General features: G+C 42.6%; 1 protein-coding gene across 3 annotated transcripts; it reads right to left on the bottom strand.

The window, feature by feature from the left end:
* Window positions 1–2285: 2285 nt before the first annotated feature.
* On the bottom strand, window positions 2286–23457 carry Ivns1abp (influenza virus NS1A binding protein). Of its 3 annotated transcripts, XM_006979941.4 has the most exons (15): window positions 23314–23457; window positions 17460–17684; window positions 15612–15740; window positions 14967–15136; window positions 14802–14877; window positions 12576–12749; window positions 11855–11980; window positions 10393–10500; window positions 6747–6876; window positions 6317–6541; window positions 5630–5751; window positions 5408–5534; window positions 5198–5329; window positions 4828–5001; window positions 2286–3435 (listed from the first exon to the last, which is right to left on the bottom strand). In XM_006979941.4, exons 3-15 carry the CDS (start codon window positions 15720–15722, stop codon window positions 3182–3184), a joined length of 1929 nt encoding a protein of 642 aa, XP_006980003.1. In that variant the 5' UTR covers window positions 15723–15740; window positions 17460–17684; window positions 23314–23457; the 3' UTR covers window positions 2286–3181. The 3 variants fall into 3 exon arrangements, with proteins under 3 accessions (XP_006980003.1, XP_042114225.1, XP_006980004.1); XM_042258291.2 differs by lacking the exons at window positions 11855–11980; window positions 12576–12749; window positions 14802–14877; ... (2 more) ...; window positions 17460–17684; window positions 23314–23457 and adding an exon at window positions 11313–11451; XM_006979942.4 differs by lacking the exons at window positions 2286–3435; window positions 4828–5001; window positions 5198–5329; ... (3 more) ...; window positions 6747–6876; window positions 10393–10500 and adding an exon at window positions 11320–11453.
* Between the last annotated feature and the right edge of the window lie 894 nt (window positions 23458–24351).

Here is a 24351-nt window from a genome sequence, read left to right as displayed (position 1 = left end):
GTGGGGACTGCATGCCCTTAATCCAAGCATTTGGGAGGTGCAGGCAGGAGAATGTATAGAGGCCAGCATGCATGGTCTACATAGCAAGTTCCAGGCCAGCTAGTGCTACACTATGAGATCCTGTCTTTAAAAAAGAAAGAAAACGGGGTTGGAGATTTAGCTCAGTGGTAGAGCCCTTACCTAGCAAGGGCAAGGCCCTGGGTTCGGTCCTCAGCTCCAAAAAAATAAATAAAAATTTAAATTAAAAAAAAGGAAAAAAAAAACCCATGCTTGAGTATAGCAAAAATATTTTGAAGTTTTAAGTTTTCTTAATACATTTTGTGTATTATTACAATTGGTCAAAAAGTGTAGAATGGGATTGGAGACTGGGCCAGCAGTTGTTGGCTCTTGTAGAAGACCCAAGTTTGGCTCTCAGCACCCACATGGTAGCCTACAACCATCCATATGTATCCATTCTAACTCCAGGTGATTGATACTTTTTTTGTTGTTGTTGTTGTTTTTCGAGACAGGGTTTCTCTGTGTAGCTTTGAGCCTTTCCCGGAACTCACTGTAGTCCAGGCTGGCCTCCAACTCACAGAGATCCGCCTGGGCCTGCCTCTGCCTCCCGAGTAGTGGGATTAAAGGTGTGCGACACCACCGCCCAGTAATATGATACCCTTTTGACCTCTGTGGGCACTGCACACATGCACTGCACATGCATACTTATATACATAAAAAAATATAGAAAATAAAATTTAAAAAGGTATGGTGTCACTAGGCATGGTGACATATGCATTTAATCCCAGCACCCAGGAGGCAGAAGCAGGCAGATCTTAGTGAGTTCAAGCCCAGCCTGGACTCTATATAGTAAGCTCTAGGCTGGCCAGAGGTACATTTTTTTTTGTTGTTGTTGTTGTTTGTTTTTTTGAAACGGTGTCTCTGTGTAGCTTTTTGGTGCCTGTCCTGGAACTCTGCTCTGTAGACCATGCTGGCCTTGAACTCAGAGATCTGCCGCCTCTGCTGGGATTAAAGGAGTGTGCCACCACCACCCGGTGAGATACCTTTTTTTTTTTAAGAAAAATATTGTATTGCCAATAGTATTTTAAAATTATCCCAAACCACATAATTATAAAGTAAATTTTAAAAATTAGAAAAGTATGAAGGCAGCCGGGCAGTGGTGTCACACGCCTTTAATCCCAGCACTCGGGAGGCAGAGGCAGGTGGATCTCTGTGAGTTCGAGGCCAGCCTGGTCTACAGAGCGACATCTAGGAAAGGCTCAAAGCTACACAGAGAAACCCTGTCTCAAAAAAAGTATGCAGGTAAGCCATTGTTTCCTTCCCTGAAGAAGCTACAACTTTTAGATGTCAATCAACACTAATTGGTTGCTGAGTACCATGTGTAGAGTTTTTTGGTGTTGAAATGGGTTATTTCTCCTTCTTTGAAAGCATGCTTCTAGGCAACAAATTCCATTTTGTCACCAACAGTAAACTTGGGCAAGCTTTTTTTTTTTTTGAGACAGGGTTTCTCTGTATAACAGCCCTGGCTTATTTTGGAACTCTTTTGTAGACCAGGCTGGCCTTGAACTCACTGAGATTTGCCTCCCTCTACCTCCTGAGTGCTGGGATTAAAGGTGTGCACCACCACTGCCCAGCTAGGCAAACTTTCGTATCAAGTAATCTCTCACTATCTGCATGAAGCACATGACTTATGCAATGAAAAGTTGATTTTTAAGATCCTCAACTCAAAACTTCATTCCATGGTTGAACAGAGTACACAGAGATCTGTACAAGGAACAGTCATTAGTCCACATCGAATCTGCCAACCTGCCAAAGTAGTTCAGTTTAGAACAAAACCAAGAACTGCACAGCAGGTGAACTGACTGCTCTTCTGGTGGCTGTACGCCAGAGAAATGAGGTGGCAAAGGACCACCCAAACAGCTGAAGAAAATAGACCCGCATCCCAAGTCAGCCACTTACATCATCCCTTACTTCAGATATGGCAAGTGAGTATTTTCCACTAATACTGTAAGCTCATCCTTCCTGGGGTGGGGGGAAGGGGACACAGGGACAACACCCACACTGTAAGTAATGAATTGAGTAACAAACAACATCTGGACATTAATCCCACAGTGCAAGAATTTACTGCAAAGTACCTTTAATGTGTTTGCACCTACAGCAAGCATTAGGATTGGCTCATTTGGGCACCATAAGTTAGGTGTGTAGCACTACCCATCAGACACTGAGTCATCCCAACCAGTATTAATCCAGGTGAAGAGAAAACTGAACAAAACAGTTCTGGAAAAGGGTGCATTCACAAACCCAATAGTTTAATTTTTTTTCAATCAAAGGCTTCCACTTACAATTGTTTCGTTAATGATAAATAAAGACAGGCTAAACATCCTACTGAGTCAGTCAAGTAATTCATCAAACCCAGGTTTGAATTATTACCATGTTACTGTTCAGCAGCTCCATCCAAATAAACATTGATACTGCATTCTCAAATAGAAAAGAAAAAGGTACAGCTGCGGCAAATGCTTGAGTTGGCATTCTGAGCATTTAAAAGAAACACCCCGCTCTGCATCCCATCCACTGCCACTCTGCTTTGATAACTCGAATCTGTCACATTTTACTTCAACAGATAAAGCACTCTGCTGAGAATATAAAAAGTTATAAAAATGTAATCATAAAAGACTAAATATTGGTAGGCATGTCAACTTTCTTTTAATAAAAACAAAAATAGTCATTGTTATCTATTTAAATAAGTATCTTGTTATAGAGTGTTCCAGTTATTGAAAAAGGGCCCTTAAAAAACCCAACTGCCTACGTTTAAACCCTACCCCTCTTGCCCTTTAAGACAGACCCGAGGGAAGAGTCATTTAATGTGCAAATCGGCAAAACAAATGTGGAGGAGCAGGGACTTGAAATGATGTTCCCAATCAATTTGTGGTTTATTCTTTTACAGTATCAACCTTCAAAAAGTAAAATAACCAAAGACACCTTAAGAATACACAAACAGACCTTCATCTTTGCATTCCTTTCCAAACACAAAAAGTATGTACAGCATGTTTAATAATATGCAATATGCAAAAGCTTTGTGTTGCTATTAGCAACATCTACCCCACCCACCCTCCTTATTCACAAGTGTACCTCTACTAAACACAATTACATCACTAAGCCTGTTAGTTTGGGGGTCTTAAATTTGTTAAAACTGGAAAATCTTTGTGTAAGGACTCCACTCATTTGATTCAAGGCTATAGACTTCCACCGTATTCAGAAATTCATTGCCATCAAATCCTCCCACTGCATAAATGGTGTTCCCTACAGTTGTGATCCCAGCATTGCTTCTCGGTGATGTCATATTTCCCATCATCTTCCATTCATTTCTAGTTGGATCATACATCTCCACACAACTGATGGCATGAGAGCCATCAAAGCCACCACCTACAAACAGTTTTCCTAAAAAAGAAATAACAGTCATTCTAGAGAGGCTCAGAAAGAAAAAAAAAAAAAAAAAAAAAAAAAAAAAAAAAAAAAAACCCTCAGTAGGTTTTAGGTAGAAATGCCTATCCATTCTGTTAAAAATAAAATAAAAATAAAAAAAGGTTTCAATTAAATACTTATGTAGGTATTTAACTTATTTGACTTCTAATGTTACCATTTAGGAGGCCAAGACTGGGGACTACCAGTCTGAGGTCAGCCTGGGCTACATAGTGAGATTTTTGTCTTACTGTGTAATTGTGGCAAGGATACTGGAAACCATGGATATAAGATGAGTTAAATGGACAATAAATAGTCCATTCCTACAGAAACTTAGGCAATTAGAGAGAAAAGGGCAGAAACGGAACCTTCTTAAGTACATCTCCCACAATTCTCTGGCAATGACTACTGTGATTATTTCACAGATGAAGAATTAAGAGATAAAGAAGGCCGGAGGTATATGGAGGTTAATGTTAGAACACTTGCCCAGAAAAAAGTAAGGCCCTGGTTCAAACTAACACCACAAAAAAAGTTACAGAAAACAGACCAGATGACTAAACTTCTAAAGCTTTCATCTGCATACAATTTTTGGTATGGATGTCGCTTCCAGAAGCACTTATGACTACTTTCAAGTATATACAAGATAGATATTCAATAGTTATATACTGTAACAAAAATTCAGTAAAACTCGGGAAACAACCTTCACTAATTCTCAGATTCTTTCTTTTCTATTACTTAGCCAGCTTGCATGTGTGCAGCTGTAAGGACACTGACAGGGCTCACAAAAAGTTGAGGGTCTGGGTCAGGAGTTGCTAACTACGATGTCAGCATACTTAATGCTCACTAGCTGAGCCACAATCCTGCTAAGATTCAGCTTTGTTCCAAATCATGTTAACTAATTATAGAAAAAGACAGTAAAGCAATCAATAAGACTCTGTGAAAGGACACTCAAAATCCAGAGCTGCATTATGGATACAGGTCACAGAGGGAAATCTGGAACTTGGTTAAGAATACCCACCAAGCGATGAGTAGATGAGTATATTTAAGTTACATAGCAAACACTTAGGGGAAACATCCCTACTCCCTTTGTGTCACAAGAGACAGTGCATTTGAATCGTAATTATTGTGTGTATGACGTGTTTAGTTACATGCTACAGAACACGTGGAGGTCAGAGGACAGCTATGTGGTTGCAACACGGGTTGCGGGGAAGCCAACTCAGGGTTTTTGCCAGTAAAGCAGGCTTTCTATCTGCTAAACCATTTCACCAGTCCCTGCAATCTGTACAAGTGTGTAAGGGACCCTTCTTGGAATTCTGGAACTAACGCTTGCCACTTCATACTATTTACCTCTCTCCGAATCTGGATACTCACCATCAAGAACAGCGACTCCAGCTCCTCGCCTAGCCACATTCATGGGTGCAATTAAAGTCCAGGTGTTATTTTCAGGATTGTATCGTTCTACTGTGTTCAGACAATTCCAAGATTCTGCCCCTCCAATTATATACAAATAACCACCAAGTTCACAAACTGCAGACTGGTGTCTACCTATAAAAATCAAGGCAAACCAGGATTATTACTAGTTATCAAAACTGTAAATATGTACTATAATCTATTAATTCACAGGTCTTTAAAGAACTACAAGTTCAAGGCTAGCCAGCTTGATCTACACAGGAAGTCCCAAGCTAGTCAGGGATACTAGCAAAACCCTATTCCCCAAAACAAGACAAGACGACCAACTTACGAATGTTAAGAGGAGCACAGCTTGTCCATGACTTCGTTACAGGATCAAACACATCACAATTTTTCAGGCCTTTTTGACCATATGGATCGGAGCCACCAACAATGTACAATTTCCCATCCAGAGCACACACTCCTAGGACAGTGAAAGATGTGTTAATAACCTAATCACAAGGACTAAGCACTGGTTGTCTCAGAAGAGAAGTGTTATTACCTGCATTACAACGGTTAGTTCTCAACTCTGGAACAGGAGTCCAGTCATCAATGCTTGGATCATACATCTCTCCACAACTCAGGTCATCTGAGTGTCCATTTGATCCACCTACCACATAGAGCTGACCCTATATCAAAAGTAGTAATAAGTGAGAATTTCCCCTGGGAAGTTCTAAGGAAAAAAAAAGCTACAAGGGTTGTTTTTACAGCACACTGTGCTTACCATTAGCACAGCCATTTGAAAGCGGGCTCTTGGTGTTCTCATGGGAGCAAGGAAGGACCAATGATCTGTATGTGGATCATAGCATTCAACTGTTCGAAGACATTCTTCTCTGTTATAACCACCTGGTAAAAGAATCATAAAAACTTGCTTAAAATGTGAAATGGGATCAGAAGGGCTAGATTTCCCCACTAGAGGCAGTGGACTTCTTACTGTGTCTCCCAGGCTAATCTTAACAGTTGTTATCCTCTTATTTCATCTCCCAAGTGCTAAGATTAAAAACTATGTGTCACTAGGCCCCACCAGGATGTCTTTAAGTAAAGCGCCCACTGAGGAAGGTAACTAAATGTTCGTAATAGTTAAGGAGTAACATTATCTAGGTGAGCAAACTGCTTACTCTGGCTTGAAAATTAGGAAGTTGATCTATTCTGTAGTTTAACATATGGGTGTACTACATACAGCACTTGGCCTAGCAAGCACTGAGGCCTGTGTTCAAGCCCTAGCATACCACCCCCATTTAATTTAAACAGACACTGACCTCCTCTAACCCAAACTAGGCATATTCAATAGCAGTTGTTTCCGCCTTGAAATAAAGCATATTGAGTCCTCTCACCCCAAATCTGCACATCCCAAGTCAATATAAATGCTCATCTCCAGACCCGTCTGTCACACTCTTCATTCTGTTCTTACCTGCAGCTATGAGTTTGCCATTCATCTCTGCTGTCCCTAGCCCAGAGCGTGCATACTGCATGGGAGACATAGGCTTTTCTAGGAGCTCATCGGGCTGCATCTCAAAGCTTAAACTCTTGCTCAGTTTTGGAGTACTTGTTGGCGAGCTCTGTGGACTGTTCCGCCCATGAAGGAAAATGACACAGAATGTACCATCCAGCACAGCCAGGCACAAGTAGGTGTTATCTGTGAACACAAGAGGTCCGTGTTTACCGTGGAACTATTAATACTTGGGGGAGGTTAGAGGATTCTGAATTGTATTCCAGTCTCCAGATCATAACATTCTGGTATGGTTTTCCAAATATCATTGCTCTGAGTTTTTCCTTAGTCAATCTCAAGGTAGTAAACTGACAACTATCCTTACAAATAGATAAACTGAAGACAAACTTACTTGAAGTCTTTTCAGAAGCAACGATTTTCCACTCATGCTTAGGACTTTGCATTGAAGCATTTGGAGAAGAGAGACATCCAGTGGAACTGCCACTTATCTGCTTATGGCCATTCTCACGGGGTGGCTTTTTCTGCAAAATCAAAAGGCAGCTACAGAAACCTACCAGAGAGCATCCCTGCTGTACCTTTGTTCCTGAGCTATTGTGCAACACTGCCAATACACTGAGCGCCTTCCACCTACACAGCACACACTCAGTGCAGTACAGCGAACACCAACCAACACTGTCCATCCGACAAATTCCTGCCACACTTACACCACCACTTAAAAATGAAACCGCTGTATCCACACAACTGGCTGCTCAGAAAAGATCAAATTTAAACAATTCAAAAAACATGCTACAGATCAACCACCAGAATGATATCTCAATGAGGGGGCAGGAAGGAGAAAAAAAATACATCTCATCTGCCCTATGCATGAAACTATCAACCTAACCAAACTGCCTATAATAGCATCCTTCATACAATGCCAGCAAAGAATGAGCACACACAGATCCTGCCAATCTCTTTGAAAGCATTTTACAGGAAAGAAGTGTCAATCATTAGAAGCAGGGAAGTGTACATTTTGGGGCTGCTTATTGATACTATAAAAACCAAACAAACACACTGAGTAATCAGAAATGAAGTAATACAAAAAGAATCATTCGCAAAATTGTAATATAGGAACAGTAACAAATGATTCTCAGATAATTCATACTTTGTGTATGAGCTTCTTTTGTACATTGCTTTCAACTACCTTAGCTCCTGCCCACTTCCAAGAGAAAGGATCATATAGAATCATGAGTGCTGGGTATGGTGGTGGTGCACACCTGTAATCCCAGCCTGGACCACACAGTGATGCTGAACCTTAAAATGTCTACCATGAAAAGAATCGGCACCACACTTCAGTACCTGGTAAACTCTGTTCACCCACTCACCCTGGTCTCCAGGGACAGACTGCACAAACACCTATAGTTTCTAATGGAAACTTATATTGTTGGTGGAAACAAAAAGCAACAGAGAAACAGTAAAAAAAAAAAAAAAAAATATTGTAATTTTTAAAGATTATTGCAAGATACATTAAAATCTCTACCTCAATCTGTGGAAAAGGAGTCCTAAGTATCACAAAATAACAGACAGTACTTATACTAAAGAGGCTTTACAAGCAATAAAATTGCTCTAACATAAGAACTATAACTAGGAGAAAATGAACATGAATGTGAACATACCACTAGAGACTACTGCATTATTTGACAAATGTGCCTAATACACAAGTCTTCACGACCTCTTACACACAGAATCCATCCCTATTTTATTATCAAATCTTCCCAGAAGATTTGAGAGTCACTATTTTTTTTTTTTTTTTTGGCTTCCACAGTTTCTTTTTCCTTATGTAGCTTTTACAGCTTGAGTAGATTCTAATTACATTCCTACTTTCCAGGCTTCTTCTCAACATGCTTTTCTTATTCTGAAATCTATGGTATAACCTCTCACCTTTTCTGCTTTATGATCTCTATTTAAGACATTTTAACAAAACAGAAAAGTAAGAATCCCACACATCCCATAACCTTCTCAAATCTTCCTAAACCACTTTTTATACCCACCCTCCACCTTTGGATATCTATGTATAGGCTCCCTTTTGTCTTTACATTATTAAAAGCCCCTCATCATTCTTGAAAACTTAAACTATTACCTGCAATTGTCTCCAAACTGCTCTTACAAGCTTTAATCTACCCTCTATGTCTAACCAAAGTCCAAGCCAACAGTTTTGGAAAAGTTAAAAAATGCAAATCTGTTGGGATCATATAGCCCAGAGACACACACCTACCAATTAGCCTTTGCTATGATTAACGAATCCCAACTGGAAATAGAACTGAGCACATCTCTAAACTTTCCGAATTCATTTTAATGTGTGTATGTTTACCACTCGGTATTCCTGTCTAAATTCTTCTGGCTGTGCAGGTAGCTCAGTGGTAGAGCATCTCCCTGTCATATGTATAGGTCCTAGCTTTGTCTGACTCCCAGCTCCACACAAAAGAAGGAAAAGTAAAAAACCAAAGCTCTTCTTGCCACCTCTAGGAAAAAGCACCGGTTGTACAGGCTTACTTTTCCAGTATAGACTGCCAATCCCAAGAGCAGTACCCTTGGGCAGATAATCTTCTAAAGCTTCCTTTAAGACAAAGCCTCTAATCCCAAGCCTGCTCTACACGTCGCCCTCCACCTCTCGTTCACCACAGGCTCCCTCAGGCCTTCTGGTAGCTGCTCTTCAGACTGTATTGTTTACCACCTTGGTAAGGTCCTGCAACAGAAGCTGCATAGGCTGTGTCCTCACATCAAGAATCATAACCTGCCACTGACTGACATTCACTCTTCTGCCATTAAAAGTCTACTTTACAAGTCTTATCTTAGTGTTTACAGTTAACAGAGAGAACAACCCCAGATGCTCCAAGCACAAAGGCAAACATGGCTTTTGGTCAACTCAAGTTCCCAAAGTCTTTAGAAACACCACCACCACCACCACCACCACTGAATACCACCGACAGCTACCATCTGACAACATCAGCACACAAGTCAGTACACTACCACTGACTCATCTTTTAAAGGAAACACTCCGTGATCTGAGTTTACTCTCCAGCATATCCCTTCACAGTGCTGAGCAAAAGCCAAATAAAGAGTACACATTGCATGACTACTTTATACAATTCCAAACAGGCCAAATCTGTGTGTGTCCCAAGTTAGGACAGTAGCTTTCTTGGACTGACAAGGGGTAGGAGAAAAGCTCTGGGGCACTAGGGTTCTGATCTCTAGAGAGCATAGTCTAGTGACTGATCACGGTGACAGTCACAATGTGTGCTGCTCAGTGTTGGAAAGCATGGAGTATAGGCTGCGTACTGGATTTAATCTCCAACACACAAAAACAATAAAAGGTGTTACTTTTGTGTATACTGTTGGTATCCTTAAGTTAAAATTGTTTATACTCCTCTGATGTTTGGTCTCTATTGTTAAAAAGATATCCAAATTAAGTATGTGTTTAATAAGAGGTTACAAAGGTAACTCAATCAGCACAATGTAACTAAACTGCTTTAATACATTTTGCCCAAGAAACATCCAGATCACATTGTTAACACTTGATCAACATTGTATAAACTTAACATTATAAATCATGATACCATTTCTATTTCATGAGTGTTCAGTAATTAAAGTCAAAGTTTCTTTCACAGCCATCAACAATCTAAGACTACTATATCTTTTTAAAACTGGTCCTATTAGTCATGCGTGTTACAAATAACTTTAAAAAAAATCTAACCAAAATAACAAAAACCTAACAGAGTGCTTCATTTTTACTGTTCTTATTATTAGTTGTGAACTGTATTTTGAGAGAAAAGGTGTAAACGGGACTTGTCTACTTTGCTGAGTAAGCGTCTACTGGTGTGGCAGAAATGCTGGAAGCTCTAAAATATAATTGTTTTCTCCCCCAAAAATGCTGGTCTCTGTCCAGTTATAACAATGAAATTCGTCCACTTTCCTTTATTAAAGGAAAATTTAAGTATGCTATCAAATTTTCCAGTTAACTTTGAACCTGAGGTTACCTCAGACTGTGCAATGTGTACCTGCACAAACTGAATGTGGTCATCATCACTGCCAAACACCTCAGCCTGTCCATCTAGTGGGTTCCCATCAAGCAGCTTGTGATCAGCTGAGTAGTACAAGGTTTGAACCTGCAAAACAGCAACAGAACACCCATGTGGCTACTGTCACCATGGCTAATCGCTAGAATGCAGATTACAATCGCCTCAAGGTAACCTCCAGTGTGCTTCTTGACATCTTACTCTGGCAGGATCCCGAAGTAAAGAAAAACACGTCATGGTGGTAAAAATGTAAAAAGCAAAACAAAAACAAAAAACCAAAATGAAACAAAAAAAATCAAAATCAAATACAAAATCTTCTAATACTGGCTGGAGAGTCCTTTGGCTTGATTGGCTTGAAAGAAATCTTCGTTGTTTTCATAGCTTCTATTATTATATGACATTAAGAAAAAAAGGCATAGTACAACACATATATTCTTAAATATACATATTTACAATAAAATACTAAATAGTTTACACTTTTGAAGACAAATGGCATGGTTTGAATAAATGTACTTCTCTCCTGTAGGTAATATTAAAAAAAAAAACAAAAGCACATAAAGAAGAAACAAATGCAAGTTGCAATCTTCTTCCACAGATGCAAATACATGACCAATGCACCTGATCCCCATGTGGGAAGTCACAGAATTTAAAGAGCACCTGCTGGCCTTTTCAGAAGGCAGTAATGGGAGTGACTGTGGCCTAACAGAGCAGGTAAACTTTAGTGAGCGTGGAGGGCTTTGAGTCACTCCAATGCTAACTGACACATGGACTAGCCCCAACTTTTCCATCAAATTTTGTGTATTTTTAAAAAAAACAGCCCCAAGTTAATTCTCTGTATGAACACCACCATTGAAACAACACCACAAAGCTTTAGAGTAAGATTCCTGTAAAGGAGTAAACACCATTAAATCATCATCGTCCTCTGCCCACAGCAGACTTTTCTTAGGAGAAATGGGGCAGGGCTGCTGCTTCTTTACGTGTCAATACACTTGAGGTTTCTTCTCGGCTCTTCAGTCTTGGGGATCCTAGTTTTGTTAATAAACCTATGGGGAGATAAACCAACGGGGAGGAACAACCATTAGAAGCTTTACCTACTTGTCAAACTTAAAGCAAAAACCTGTGAAGAAAAATTAAGAATCTACAGAAAATGTCAGTACCACCTCCCATTTCTAAAGCAAGTTACATGCTACTTTAAAGAAAGTTAACAGCACATAATAAGCAAAGAAAAAAGGAAAAAAAAAAAAAAAGAAAAGCAGAAAACCAAACTGAACGGTTCATTCAGCTCACCTGGACACCCCCCCTGTTTCTCAGCTTAGGGGTACCTATAGCAAAATTTAAATTCTTTAGGGTCATGGTTATAAAATAAAAAGTGAAAGGGAATCCTTCATGTTATAGCGAAAATAATTTGTAAGAACTGTTGGATCCCATTTACTTTAAAACTAACCTCTTCCATGAGCTCTTCCAGGCTGTCTCCATTCTCCCAGATGCTACGCTGCACCCAGTTGATTACCTTTGTGTATAATTTGCCATTGCTGGGCAAGCAAACATTATCTTCAAGCATCACCTCCAACTAGAATTAGAAGTAAAACAAAAACCAGTGACAGGCACATCAGCTTTGAAATTCTAGTTGGCAGTTTAGCACTCAGTTTCATAATAAATGTTTTATTACTCCTGGGGTAGGGAGTCAATCAGGGGTTCATGAGCCCCACCACTAGGTAAGGAGCTACCAAACAGTTGGTGGTTTCTGGGGAGGGAGGTTTCTTTAAGGGTTTAAGGTTTCTTTAAGCTCCTGGTAGGCCCATCATGATCCAGTGGATTGCCCCACACCCATCACTAACAGCACAAATAGGGCCGAAAAATATCTGAGAGGATAAGAAGTGTGGATCTGGGAGTGAATATGGTCAAAACATTGTACGCTTTTTTAAAATTCTCAAAAATATTGTATTACAAAAGCTGCATTCCATAAATTTTCTTTGATTTGCAAGGAAATCAGTAAGCCTACATAAAGGAAGCAAACAAAGTGGGAAGCAGAAACCCATTACACTAAGAGGAACAACCACTTCAATGAATCAGCATTATTGTAACCCTTCTTCACCTGACAAAGACTGGGCCTGCAGCTACAGAAGGTCAATCTAGCTACAGGACCTATCTGGCCTGCTCCTTACCTTTAGTCTCGGAAGCTTAAGAAATTCCTCCTCTTCTGAAATGTGTAACAAATGCTCCTGTATATAAGCATCAACCTTATTCAACAAACGGGAGTCTCCCATACAACTTGCAAAATTTCGGTAAGAGATGCAGCTAGTGACATCCATTCTGGATAGTAAATAATCTCCACAGACCTTGGAAAAGAAATACAGATGTGTCATTTGTATACAGTTTATTGAGTATTTAATGTCAATATGTAAACGCCACATGAAATACAAAGACAAGCCAGAAATCAAACTAAACAATGGGACAGCACTGAACTTAACAATGGGACAGCATGTGTACAAATGATATCAGCTGGGTATGGTGGTACTCAGATGCCTAGAATCTGGGGCACCTGCAAGGCTGAGACAGGAGAAATCTAAATTCAAACCCAGCCTGGCCGACAGTAACAAGATGTCTGAAAATGAAACCAAACAACAAAAAGCTAATGAGGAACATCAAAGATGCCACATAAAAATGTAACTTGTTTAACAGCAGATGTGACAAATGGAAATGCAGTGCAGATTCTGGGTGTTTTCAACAGTAGCAGCCAGGTAAGGCTCTCTGGAAGGTTAGACATAAGTGGGCTCTGCAGTAGAGAAGCCCAGTGTGCAGCGCACACGGAATGGAGCAAAGGGGAAGAGAATTAGAAAATAATTGTGGAAAAAGAGCATCTGTATTAGGAAGACGCTGCAATGTGAAACTACATGTGTACCATCGGAGTTTTGTTAGAATTGACTCTGCGGGTGTACATGTGTGTGTTTGTGGAGTGGGGTGCATGCATGAAGATCAGGAGCCAACTTTGTAGAGTGGGTGCTCTGCTTCCACCTTCTGCATGGCTTAGAAATCAGGTCACCAGTGCTTGACACAGCCAGCACCTTTATCTGCTGAGCCATCTTGCTGGCCTAATCATAGGATTTTTTTTTTTTTGAGACAGGGTTTCTCTGTGTAGCTTTGCGCCTTTTTCCTGGAACTCACTTGGTAGCCCAGGCTGGCCTCGAACTCACAGAGATCCGCCTGCCTCTGCCTCCTGAGTGCTGGGATTAAAGGCGTGTGCCACCACCGCCCGGCAGGATTTTTTTTTAAAAAGAGAAAATTTATGTTCATTCTATGTGTATGGATGTTTTGCCTGCATGTATGTTTGCCTGCCAGAAGAGGGCATTAGAACATTTGGAACAGATTTCCAGGTGGTTGTTGATGAGCCATCTTGTGGGTGCTTAAAACCAACTCAACACGAGTCCTCTGCAAAAGCAGCAAGTGCTTTTAGGCTTGTGGGCCATTTAGTCTGTCACAACTGTAACGCTTGTCAGTGTGACAACAAAGCACAGATCATATATCGAATCTCCACGGCTGTTCTTCATAAGACTTTATTAAGGAAAAAAAGTCTGGCTCTTTAAAAAAATATTTCCTTTGCTGGCCCTTATTCAATGCTGCCTTCTTTGCTTAAAATTCCAGTGACTGGGGTGCTGGCAAGATGGCTCGATGGGCAAAGCACTTGTTGCTTTTACAAGAGCTCAGTCCTCTTTCCAGAAGACCTGCATTTGGTTTCCAGCACCCACATCAGGCAGACAGCTCACAACCACGAGTAACTAGCTCCTGGGAACTCAATGTCTTCTGGTCTCTGGAGGCACCTTCTCACATGTGTGTAGAACACACACATACATATTAGCTCATGCCATCAGATACTGTCAATATATCCCTTTAATTCCATCTATGACAGATTTCTTTTGCATTGCTCTAGGGTGAACATGCAATCTTGAAACTGATCTCAGCCTATGCTCAAACCAGAAAGGTTCATGTCAAGCAAGGCCAAGCGTCAGTTCCGTGTAGTAACCTTACAGTACAAGTAATGCTATTAAACACACTGTCAAAAATAAACATCCATTGTAGAAGAGATAAAGCATTCTGAATAAATAACTTGATTTCCCAATACTATGTCATCATCACAGAAAAACACACAAGTTTAAATACAAAAAACTGAATGGAAGATTCAGAGAAAACTACCAGTCAAGAGGCAGGCTGTCCCTTCTACATTACTAAAGCCTAAGGATCAAAACACCACACTTGGTTGAGAGGGGAAGGGACAGAAGTTCCAAATCCTTAAGTACACGGCCTAATAAAATGTTTCACGACAATTTCTTCTACATTCTAACCCCACAGGACAACCTCCCAATCTACCGCTCTCACAACTTATAATACTCTACCTGCTTTACTCGGTCCATCTTCAACTTCTTTGCTGCAGAATAAACATCCTTTACTAACTCCTTATCAGCTTTCAATCTATTAAAAAAAAAATTAGTTATAATACCGAAGCTTGAAAATTCAGTTACTTGGTATTCTGATTTTCTGGTTCACTTGAAGGTACTCACTGAGCAGTGTATGCATAATTCAGCAAGACTTCAACAGCTTCTGGATTGAGATCATCCAACTTCACGTGAGAAACTCCATGAGGGTCACTGTCACTATTAAAGATTTCAAACAGGTATGGGCTACAGCAAGCCAGGACCGCCCTGTGTGCTAGCATCTCATGGCCACAGACCTGAAATAATGACAACTAAAATGAGAAGTCTTGTGGACTTGTACTCCTCTAGCTAGTTAACAGAGCTTCCTTTGTCTCCCATTTCTAGTTAAAACATTCTTTAGGGAAAAAAGTCATCTCACAGCTAGAACAATGTCTCAACAGTTCAGGGCACTTGCTCTTCCTGAGGGCCGGCACCCACACAGTGAGTGGCTCCCAACCATCTGTAAGTGCAGTTCCTGGGAATCCTATGTCCTCTCTCCTCTCCTCACACTTCTAGGCACTGTACACATGTGGTACAGACACACATGCACACATTCAGGCAAAACACCCACACACATAAAAGAAAGTCTCCAAAAAAAAAAAAAAAAAAAAAAAAAAACCACAACAACCCAGTCATCTCATTAAATGCCTGCTTGGAGAGGAAAATCCAACTTATGGCTTTTATGAAGTCTATGTTTTTAGTAACAAAAGGTAATAAATAGAGTTTAAATACCTGAAGTCGAACATCACAGAATTGCCCACTTTTCCTTAGGGCATTTAATTTGGCAACAGAAGATTCAATAAAGTTTTCATCTTCAAACATCAAATATCCATTGGGAATCATTTTTCCTTATAAATTTGGCTAAACAGAAAAAAGAAAGCTAATTATTTTACATGTAAATAGTTTTTAAATTTTTATTTTCAATCACAGAGGCAAGGGGGCAGGAGACTTTGAGGCCTGTCTGGTCTACACACGGAGTTCAAGGCCAGCCAGGTTACACAGTGAGACACTGTTTCAAAGAGAAGAGAGAGAGAGAGAGAGAGAGAGAGAGAGAGAGAGAGAGAGAGAGAGAGAGAGAGAGAATTTCAAACATAAAACACTATCTTTATACCAAAATTCTGTCTCACCAACACACCAAAAAACACCACAGAAAAACCTGGCTGAAACCACACTGGTTCAGGATGCTCATGTTTTCCCCAGACTCTGACCCAGTGTCTGAAACGGTCTATACAGCAGTGACCATCTCAACAATCATGCCTGACACACATCCCTTCTTAAGGAGGAAAATGAAATGCTGCCCTGCCCAAACCTATATTATATAACAAGTGACTTAGGAGTGCATATAGATTTTTCTGGACTTGGCTGCTGCCCTTCCTTTACTCTCAGATAAAAATAAATCAACATTCATTTTGTTTGACAGGTCTCATACAGTCCAGTCTGGCCTTAAATTCAGAAGGCAATTGGGACTGGCCCTGAACTCCTCAAATCCCCCTTCCTTTACCAAAGGATGGGATTGTAGGCATGTGCCCCTACCCCTGGCAAAACTAATGTTCTTTGTAAAGACACCATTTCCCATATAGAACAATGGAAACAGAACCCAGGGCTTCAAATATGCTAAGCAGGTGCTTCCACTGAGCTACGCCTCCAGCCTCATGTTCTCAAAAATGGTTTTCAACTTAACTTATAAAACCAGTGACTACATAAGACACACCATCAAAAGTAATAGTATGTCTTGAGGGTTCAGGTTAAGTCAAAGTCAAAGTCAAAAGAGCTTACAGAAAGGAAAACTAATGGAAGAAGAGAAAGGAAAAATAGTTTATTTTAATTTCACAGAAATTTTAAAAAGAAATGATTAAAAAACCATCCTTTTCAGGTACCTACAAGATGGCTAAAAAGGTAAAGGTGCTTACCCACCCCCCAGCCTGATGACTGGAGTCCACCCCCAGAGCCCATATGGAAAAAGGAAAAGGACTCCCTTAACTTGTCTTCTGACCTCAGCACTCTTCACACAGACACTTTCTCTCTCAGTCACTCACATGCATGCACACACTACAATAAAGAAATGTTGTTAGTATTTTCTCAGTCAGATGGTTAGGGACCTCTCCACCCTTTTAAACATTAAGGGAGATTGATTCTATACTCAGTATGGATTTGGGAAAACCCATGTCTTTAAAAGCACATATTTAAACCAGGTGGCAGTGGTGCACACCTTTAATCCCAGCACTTGGAGGCAGAGCTAGGTGGATCTCTGTGAGTTCAGGGCCAGGCTGGTCTAGAGTGAGATCCAGGACAGGCTCCAAAGAAACCCTGTCTCAAAAAAAACCACAAAAACAAACAAACAAACAAAAAAACCAAACATGTATTTAATATTATTATGCGGGGGAAGCACGCCCCCACTCCCTTGTGTATGGAAATCAGCAGTAATTTTGTTTAATCCATTCTTTCCTTCCACCTTTACCTGAGTTTCCAGGGATCTAACCCGGGTGGCCAGGCTTGTGCAGAAAGTGCCTTTTCCCACAGAACCAGCTCATGAGCATCTCCAAACACTGTTAATGCTAGACATTCTGAATATTCACTTACCAACTATTACTGATGAGAAATGTGTCACTGGGAATGCAGACGATCCAAAGACAAAGGAGTGTTGAAACAAAGCACTTCGTTAAGGTATGAAGAGAGGTGGTTGTGTGAAGGTAGATGTCTTAGGCTTTAATGGTGGTTCCAAAACTATCAGGCTTGAAAATGATGTAATCAAGTCCTTAAAAGCTATAGACATGAATTTCTTCTGTGATAATCATGCATCTTAATCTGTAACAATAGCATATCTAAGTTAGATATTCACAAGAATCAGTCTGCCATTCATCTAGGTAGAACAATAGGTCATACAAAGTAATTCAACCTTTGAGGTAAATGGCAAAATATTCACACTATATTAAAAAAAAATCACAAACCACAAACAATTCCTTTTTATCTAACATGCAACTCCAAAAGTGACTTTAAAAAAAATCCTTCCTCCTTGTTCAAGACAGATATGCTAGACTGAAAAGTAAAGGACAAATATAAATATTAACTCTAAATAAAAGTCTTTACTATTAGATTCCTGCTAATATTCAGATAGGAGATGTCTGCTTTAGGAGTCAGAAAACCATCTTTGGGCACTATTCCCCCGCCCCCATACACACACACACATACACACACACACACACACACACACACACACACACACACACACTGCTACAAGCCAGATACCCCATTCCCCAAAGTGCTTGGCATTTCAGCCCTGCCTTAGTTTCAAGTTGCCTCTCTACCTGGAAAACCCTCAAGCCAACCAATCCGACAGATGAACTCTTCTAGCCAGGAGCCTTTGCCGATTCCCTAGAGCTAGGAAGCAGTGTTCCTTATTCTTCACACTCAGAACCTTCTCTGGAGGTATGTATGCATGATTGTCCAGAATTATCTCTTCTGTGCTCTGCTTCCAGGCAATCCTGTTTTGTTCGTTTTGCTGTTGTTGTTTGTTTTGTTGAGACAGGGTTTCTCTATGTAGCCCTGGCTGTCCTGGAACTCACTCTGTAGACCAGGCTGGCCTTGAGTTCAGAGATCCACCTACCTCTGCCTCCCACTGCTGGGACTAAAGGCGTGCACCACCACCGCCCAGCTTGCCTTGTTCATTTTGGACCATGCCCATGTTTCATGAGACTGTCTTAAAAACAAAAACTATTATCAACTCTATCACACCATCATATAATGTTGATTTCTTCTTTACAATTTCTACCTTTTCTTATGAAACTAGTTTTAACAAAACAAATGTTCTCTGAAAACAGGTAACCCCACCCCCATGTACACAGAGAACGCACTGAAAACTTATAAACATTTTAAATTTGAATTAATTTTACTCAGTATATGTCTGAAAACTTGTTTTGACCTAATCAGGAATAAAAACAGCATTTTAAAATTTAATTGTAGCCAGGCGGTGGTGGCGCACGCCTTTAATCCCAGCACTCGGGAGGCAGAGCCAGGCAGATCTTTGTGAGTTCAAGGCCTGCCTGGTCTAGAGAGCGAGATCCAGGAAAAGCGCAAAGTTACACAGAGAAACCCTGTCTCAAAAAACCAAAAAAAAAAAAAAAAAACACCACACCTAATTGTAATGTTTTGTCTGTTCTTATTGTATGTGTATGGGTGTTTTGCCTGTGTGTCTATGCGCCATGTGTCTAGTGCCCTGAGAGGCCAGAAGGGGGCAGTGAATACACTGGAGCTGGAGCTACAGTGTGATCAACCACACTGATGCTGGGGATTGATCTTGGGTCCTCTACAAGAGTCAACTTCCACACAAATGTTTATTATTTCGACAGCTTGGATGTTCTAGCTTAGGTTTATTGGGTGTGTATGTGTGGGGGGGATGTAGCTAAAATTACTATAGTCTTTAAAGAGAAAATTTTGTAGAGAATTTTTGGAATAATTCTGCCATATGCACTGGTATACTATGGTTTTGAATTTTGTGAAAGAATAAGGTCTTTATTTAGTACCTAACTTTCTGCCTATTAAGATCTTAACATGAGATGGGCACGATAGCACACAAGCCAATATTCCTAGCACTTGGGAGTGAGATGAGAGGATTAAGAGTTCAAAGTCAACTTGAGTTACATAGTTTCAAGGCTGGCCTAGGGCTACATGAGACTCAAGGATAAAAATCATAATCTGAACTTCACCTTAATCATCATCATTACAACTCCATTTGATTTAAAAGCCAGCCCAAGTCCTAATGATATTTAAGTTAATGCAAACTTGTTTTTGAAAGTTCATGTTCACTTTCATTAAGGTAAGCTGGGGTGTATCAGGTGCCTTCTGGATTCTGTAGGCATCAGGCATACATATATGCAGGCAAAACATCCACACATACAAGTTTATTTTTTAAAAACCTAAAGCATTCTCAAATTTCACATTTCTTATTTTGCATATAAAAGTTATGCACAATACCTAATCACATTTAAAAATGGAGAGAAATTGTCTTTCAAAAGCCAAACCAAGGCTCAAGCATCCCAAAGTCATGTAATATAAAACTTTTTTTGTTGTGTGAAATACAGTTTGAACCAGTCCGTTTTTAAGACTGAAACTGTGGTCAAAAGGAATATATACTGCTAACACATTCCAGTTCCTTCGTGTGGCCAGTACAAGAAAAGGAAGACAGGGGATTTGCTTTTACTATTCAGAATTTAAGAGTTATTACTACAGCCTGAAGATTAGCTTAAGTGAAGTATAATCCAGCAGGTTTTTACAGAGCTGTGAAAACAGCAGGCAGAGCATTCCCACCCTCCACTAAGGAAAAGGAAACATCCCATTTCCAAAGCACTCTGAAGAGCTCAAGGTAAACCACACATATTTTAGGTTTAAAGGCAATTTTTTCAAGGCAGTCAATTATGAAGTAATTAAAGAGCTCCCTCCCCAGTGCTGGATTAAACCCAGGGCCTCATACGTATCAGGCAAGCACTTAACCACTGAGCTACAAAACTGTGACACTGAACATGGCAGACACCAACGGGAAAGAAATGCTTAGAACAAAATGGAGTTAGCTCGATTCCGCAGCCTCACAGGTTCCGGAGGCCAAATAAAGCAGGGAGGCAGATAAAGCAGAGAGAACAGCTCAAGCAAGGAGAAGGAAAGGTATGACAGCTCACATATCCCAGAAACTGCAACTATTTTGGTTTCAATAGGTGGTAGATTGCAAGACGCACATGGTAGATGGTGGGAGAGGAAGTAACCAACTTATTTTAGGGTTTAAACAATGCTAAGTATGGACACCAGATGAAGGGTTTAAGAAAGGGTATTTGAGAAGGGGTGTGGTGGGGGCATACCTGGGAAAAACAGGGACACAAGACATTTAAGTGAAGATTCTGCACACCCATGCGGGCTTGGTCCTTAACTAGTGAGTACTTAAGGTATTTTAGCATGGATGCTCTACTATCAACACAAGTCATTTTTAGATATTGTATAGATGGAAAATAAGGACAATTTCTATTATCAATATCTGTTATCCAGGCTGACATCCAAGTGTAAAGAATACCATTGCAGGATTAGAAACGTTGACAAGGTTTAACTGACATTTTCAGGTGAAGTAAAATTCCAGACATCACTCCAATAATGCTTTAACACCAACAGAAGGTAGGAAGATATTCAACCTGTGAGAATTCCTATCTGAAGCCCAGCTGTTTAATCCCAGCCCTCAGGAGGCAGAGGTAGGCGGATCTCTGATAGTTCAAGGCCAGCCCGGGTCTACAGAGTGAGTTCCAGCCAAGACTACACAGAGAAACCCTGTCTCAGACAAAAAAGAAGAAAAGAAAAGCATGCAAACAAAAGAATTCCTATCTGCAATATACCATCACACTGCTAAAAAGAGCTAAGAATTCTTTTGGGTGAGTCACATCAGATTCACTGGCCAAGATATTCAAAGAAACTTATTTGAAAAACCACATTTATAGGCCACCTAAAACATTCACTCAAGAAAAGCAAAATTCCACCATTTAAAAGCAAGAGGTGCCGGGTGGTGGTAGCACATGCCTTTAATCGCAGCACTCGGAGGCAGAGCCAGGCGGATCTCTGTGAGTTCCAGGCCAGCCTGGGCTACCAAGTGAGTTCCAGGAAAGGCGCAAAGCTACACAGAAAAACCCTTCCTTGAAAAACAAACAAAAAAGGCCGGAAGGTGGTGGCGCACGCCTTTAATCCCAGCACTCGGGAGGCAGAGCCAGGCGGATCTCTGTGAGTTCGAGGCCAGCCTGGTCTCCAAAGCGAGTTCCAGGAAAGGCGCAAAGCTACAGAGAGAAACCCTGTCTTGAAAAACCAAAAAAAAAAAAAAAAAAAAAAAAAAAAAAAAAAAAAAAAGCAAGAGGCCAAATCCCCACTAATTTAACCCTAATGTAAAACTAGAAATGCTTGGTCTCTGGAAAGGACAAAGTTGGAAGACAACTGTAAATTAAAGACAGGCTACAGAAATGAGTATCTATTAATCTGAGATTTCACGTACAGAGGAAAGCTACTCCAGACCTCTCCATAACAAAGTAAACAAAGTACTGAGGTTTAACATAATGCCTGTTGGTGGCATTAGAACACACCGGTTTCAATCCAGTTCTACCCAGTCAGTTGGCCTCGCACTCACAGAGATCTGCGGAGCTCTTCCTCACGAGTGCTGGGATTAAAGGCGTGCGCCACCGCCGCCTGACCCACCTTTTAACATTTTTAAGACGTTAAGTTTTTAGCAGCATTCAACCTGAAACTATTTCCTCATCAGTATTTTCCCTAAATCCACCACTAGCGTGAATATGAATATAGAGAATATGGCCATGATGCACTTGTGTACTAGACTTCCAGAACTATGGTGTATTGGCAAAGCAGGAAACACAACACAAACTCCTAAGAACCTGATGTCAGGGTGGGTGCCCTACCCTCCACTACTGACAACAGACATTAAACGAAACGTTCCCTTTTAGGACGTCCGATTTCTTTTTTGATTGAAATGTCTGCTGCCCGAAATCATTTGTCTACTACATACTGAGGGAAAAAGGCAAAACTATTTCTCAAGTTGGGGGTGGGGTGGGGTAGCTTTCCCTACGTTTAATCTCCACTTTGACATTCCGCGACGTCTTCCTATCTATCAGGAACCTACAACGAGGTCCTCCACACATCACACACACACACACACACACACACACACACAAAGGGTGATCGCACAAAAAGCACGCTCTGCACCGATTTCTTCCAGAGAGCGTGGGGCCGGTGCCCGGGTGCACAGGGACCCGGCGCCAAAGGCCCGGGGCGCGCGCTCGGCGGGCAGCGAGAGGCGCCCGCGCCCGCACACCCCCGGCCGCGATTGGCCGGCGGCGCAGTCACTCAGAGCTGACACGTCAGGGCAGCCGCTCCCTCGCTCCTCCCGCCTCCTTCTCCCCGCGCTTGGCAAGAAAAGCGGGCAACGTGGAGCTGGAACAAAGGACCCCGCGGTCCACGGCGACCGGGGACTCCGTGCCACCCCACGCCAAGCCCCGGGAGCCGATGTGCTCCGAGGTCGGCTCCGCGTCCCCACCCGCGCGGGCCGCGGGAAGTCTTAGCACGGAGAGCCCCGGATCCCCAGCCGGGACCCGCTCCTGACAGCGGGGAGACGATGCCCGCGGTCCGCGGCGGCCGCCGCTCTCTTCCGGCAGGGCATCCTTCCTAGCGGTCCGCCGGGCCAGGTCCCGGGGACCTCCGTCACGGTGCGCAGAAGCCCGACGGTCCCCGCCCCGGCGGGGGAAGGTCCCGGACCACCGCGCTCGGCCCACGCGAGCCGGCAACCGTGCGGGCGGGAGGGTCCCCGCGGCGCCCGCTTCTCCCGGGAGAACCCGGGCGCCCCGCACAACCACCATCTTCCCACCCCGCCCTCTTCCTCCCGCGGCGCCCGCGCACACCGCGTTACCTGGGTCATCTCTGAAGAGATGGCGAAATTCATCTCCGGAGCTTCGACGGGCTGCAGCAGGCGGAAGGCGCGGGGAGGGGCGCGGGGCAACCGGGCGGGAGGCTGCGTGCGGGCACGGGAAGGCCACGGAGGACTCGCAGGCACTCGCTGGCCGCCACGACGCGCCCTGAGCAGCTCGGAGCGAGCGACCGACCTCCACGCGCGTCCCGGACACACTGCCGCCGCCGCCGCTGCCGCCGCGCGCTCTCGCGCCGCACTCCCTCGCACGTCACCACGTGCGCGGCCGCCAACGCCTCCCCGGCCGCTTCCGGCTCGGCTGCCTGGGCGAATCACCGGCGAGCTCCCGGGAAGATCGCGCTCTGAAGCTCCGCCCCCGGGGGCGAAGCCCCGCTCCGTCTCCCCGCCCTCCTCCTTGGCCGCCCCCTCCGGCCTCCGCCGCTCAACTAGGTCAGCGCAAGGTGATCCCGGGGAGCTGGGCGGCGGCGGCGGCGGCGGCGGTGGCCGCTCCTCGTGTTACTTATCGCGCGCGCCGCTCCCTCCCGTGCCTCACACCCTCGCTTCGCCCTTCTCCACTGACCAGGAACCGGTTTCCCTGCCGCCTCCTTCCCTTGCCCTGCCTGCTCCTCGAGAGATCCGACGTGGCGATTCGAGTTCTCAGCGTCACACTGACTTCTAGGCAACCACCCTAGACCGGGACCCCGGCCGCAGTTGGGCGTTAGATTTTGACCCCGGAGGGTGGAGGGGTGAGGAATGGAGGAAGAAGGGATAAGTCTGAAAGGAGGGCCTCGACAACTCCTCCATTGGCCAGCTTTGGGTGGGGGTTCAGTGAGCCGGTGAAAACAGTTGAGATAGTATCAGTCTGCCATTAAAAAAAAAAAAAAAGTGTTCGCTTCTACTTTTTGTTCCCCGGTAGTCAGTTCCTCGCTAGTCTTGCCTTCTTTGGGCAAAGAAAAAGTAGCTTGGAGAATTGTTAGTCCCTATCGCTACCTCCTGGGGCCTTTTTAACCCAGGAGCCGAGCACAAATATCCGCCCACCAC

Source organism: Peromyscus maniculatus, chromosome 11 (assembly GCF_049852395.1).
Source record: "Peromyscus maniculatus bairdii isolate BWxNUB_F1_BW_parent chromosome 11, HU_Pman_BW_mat_3.1, whole genome shotgun sequence".
NCBI lineage: Eukaryota > Metazoa > Chordata > Mammalia > Rodentia > Cricetidae > Peromyscus > Peromyscus maniculatus.
Note: the sequence above shows the minus strand (reverse complement) of the source record. Positions and strands in the feature narration are given on the sequence as shown.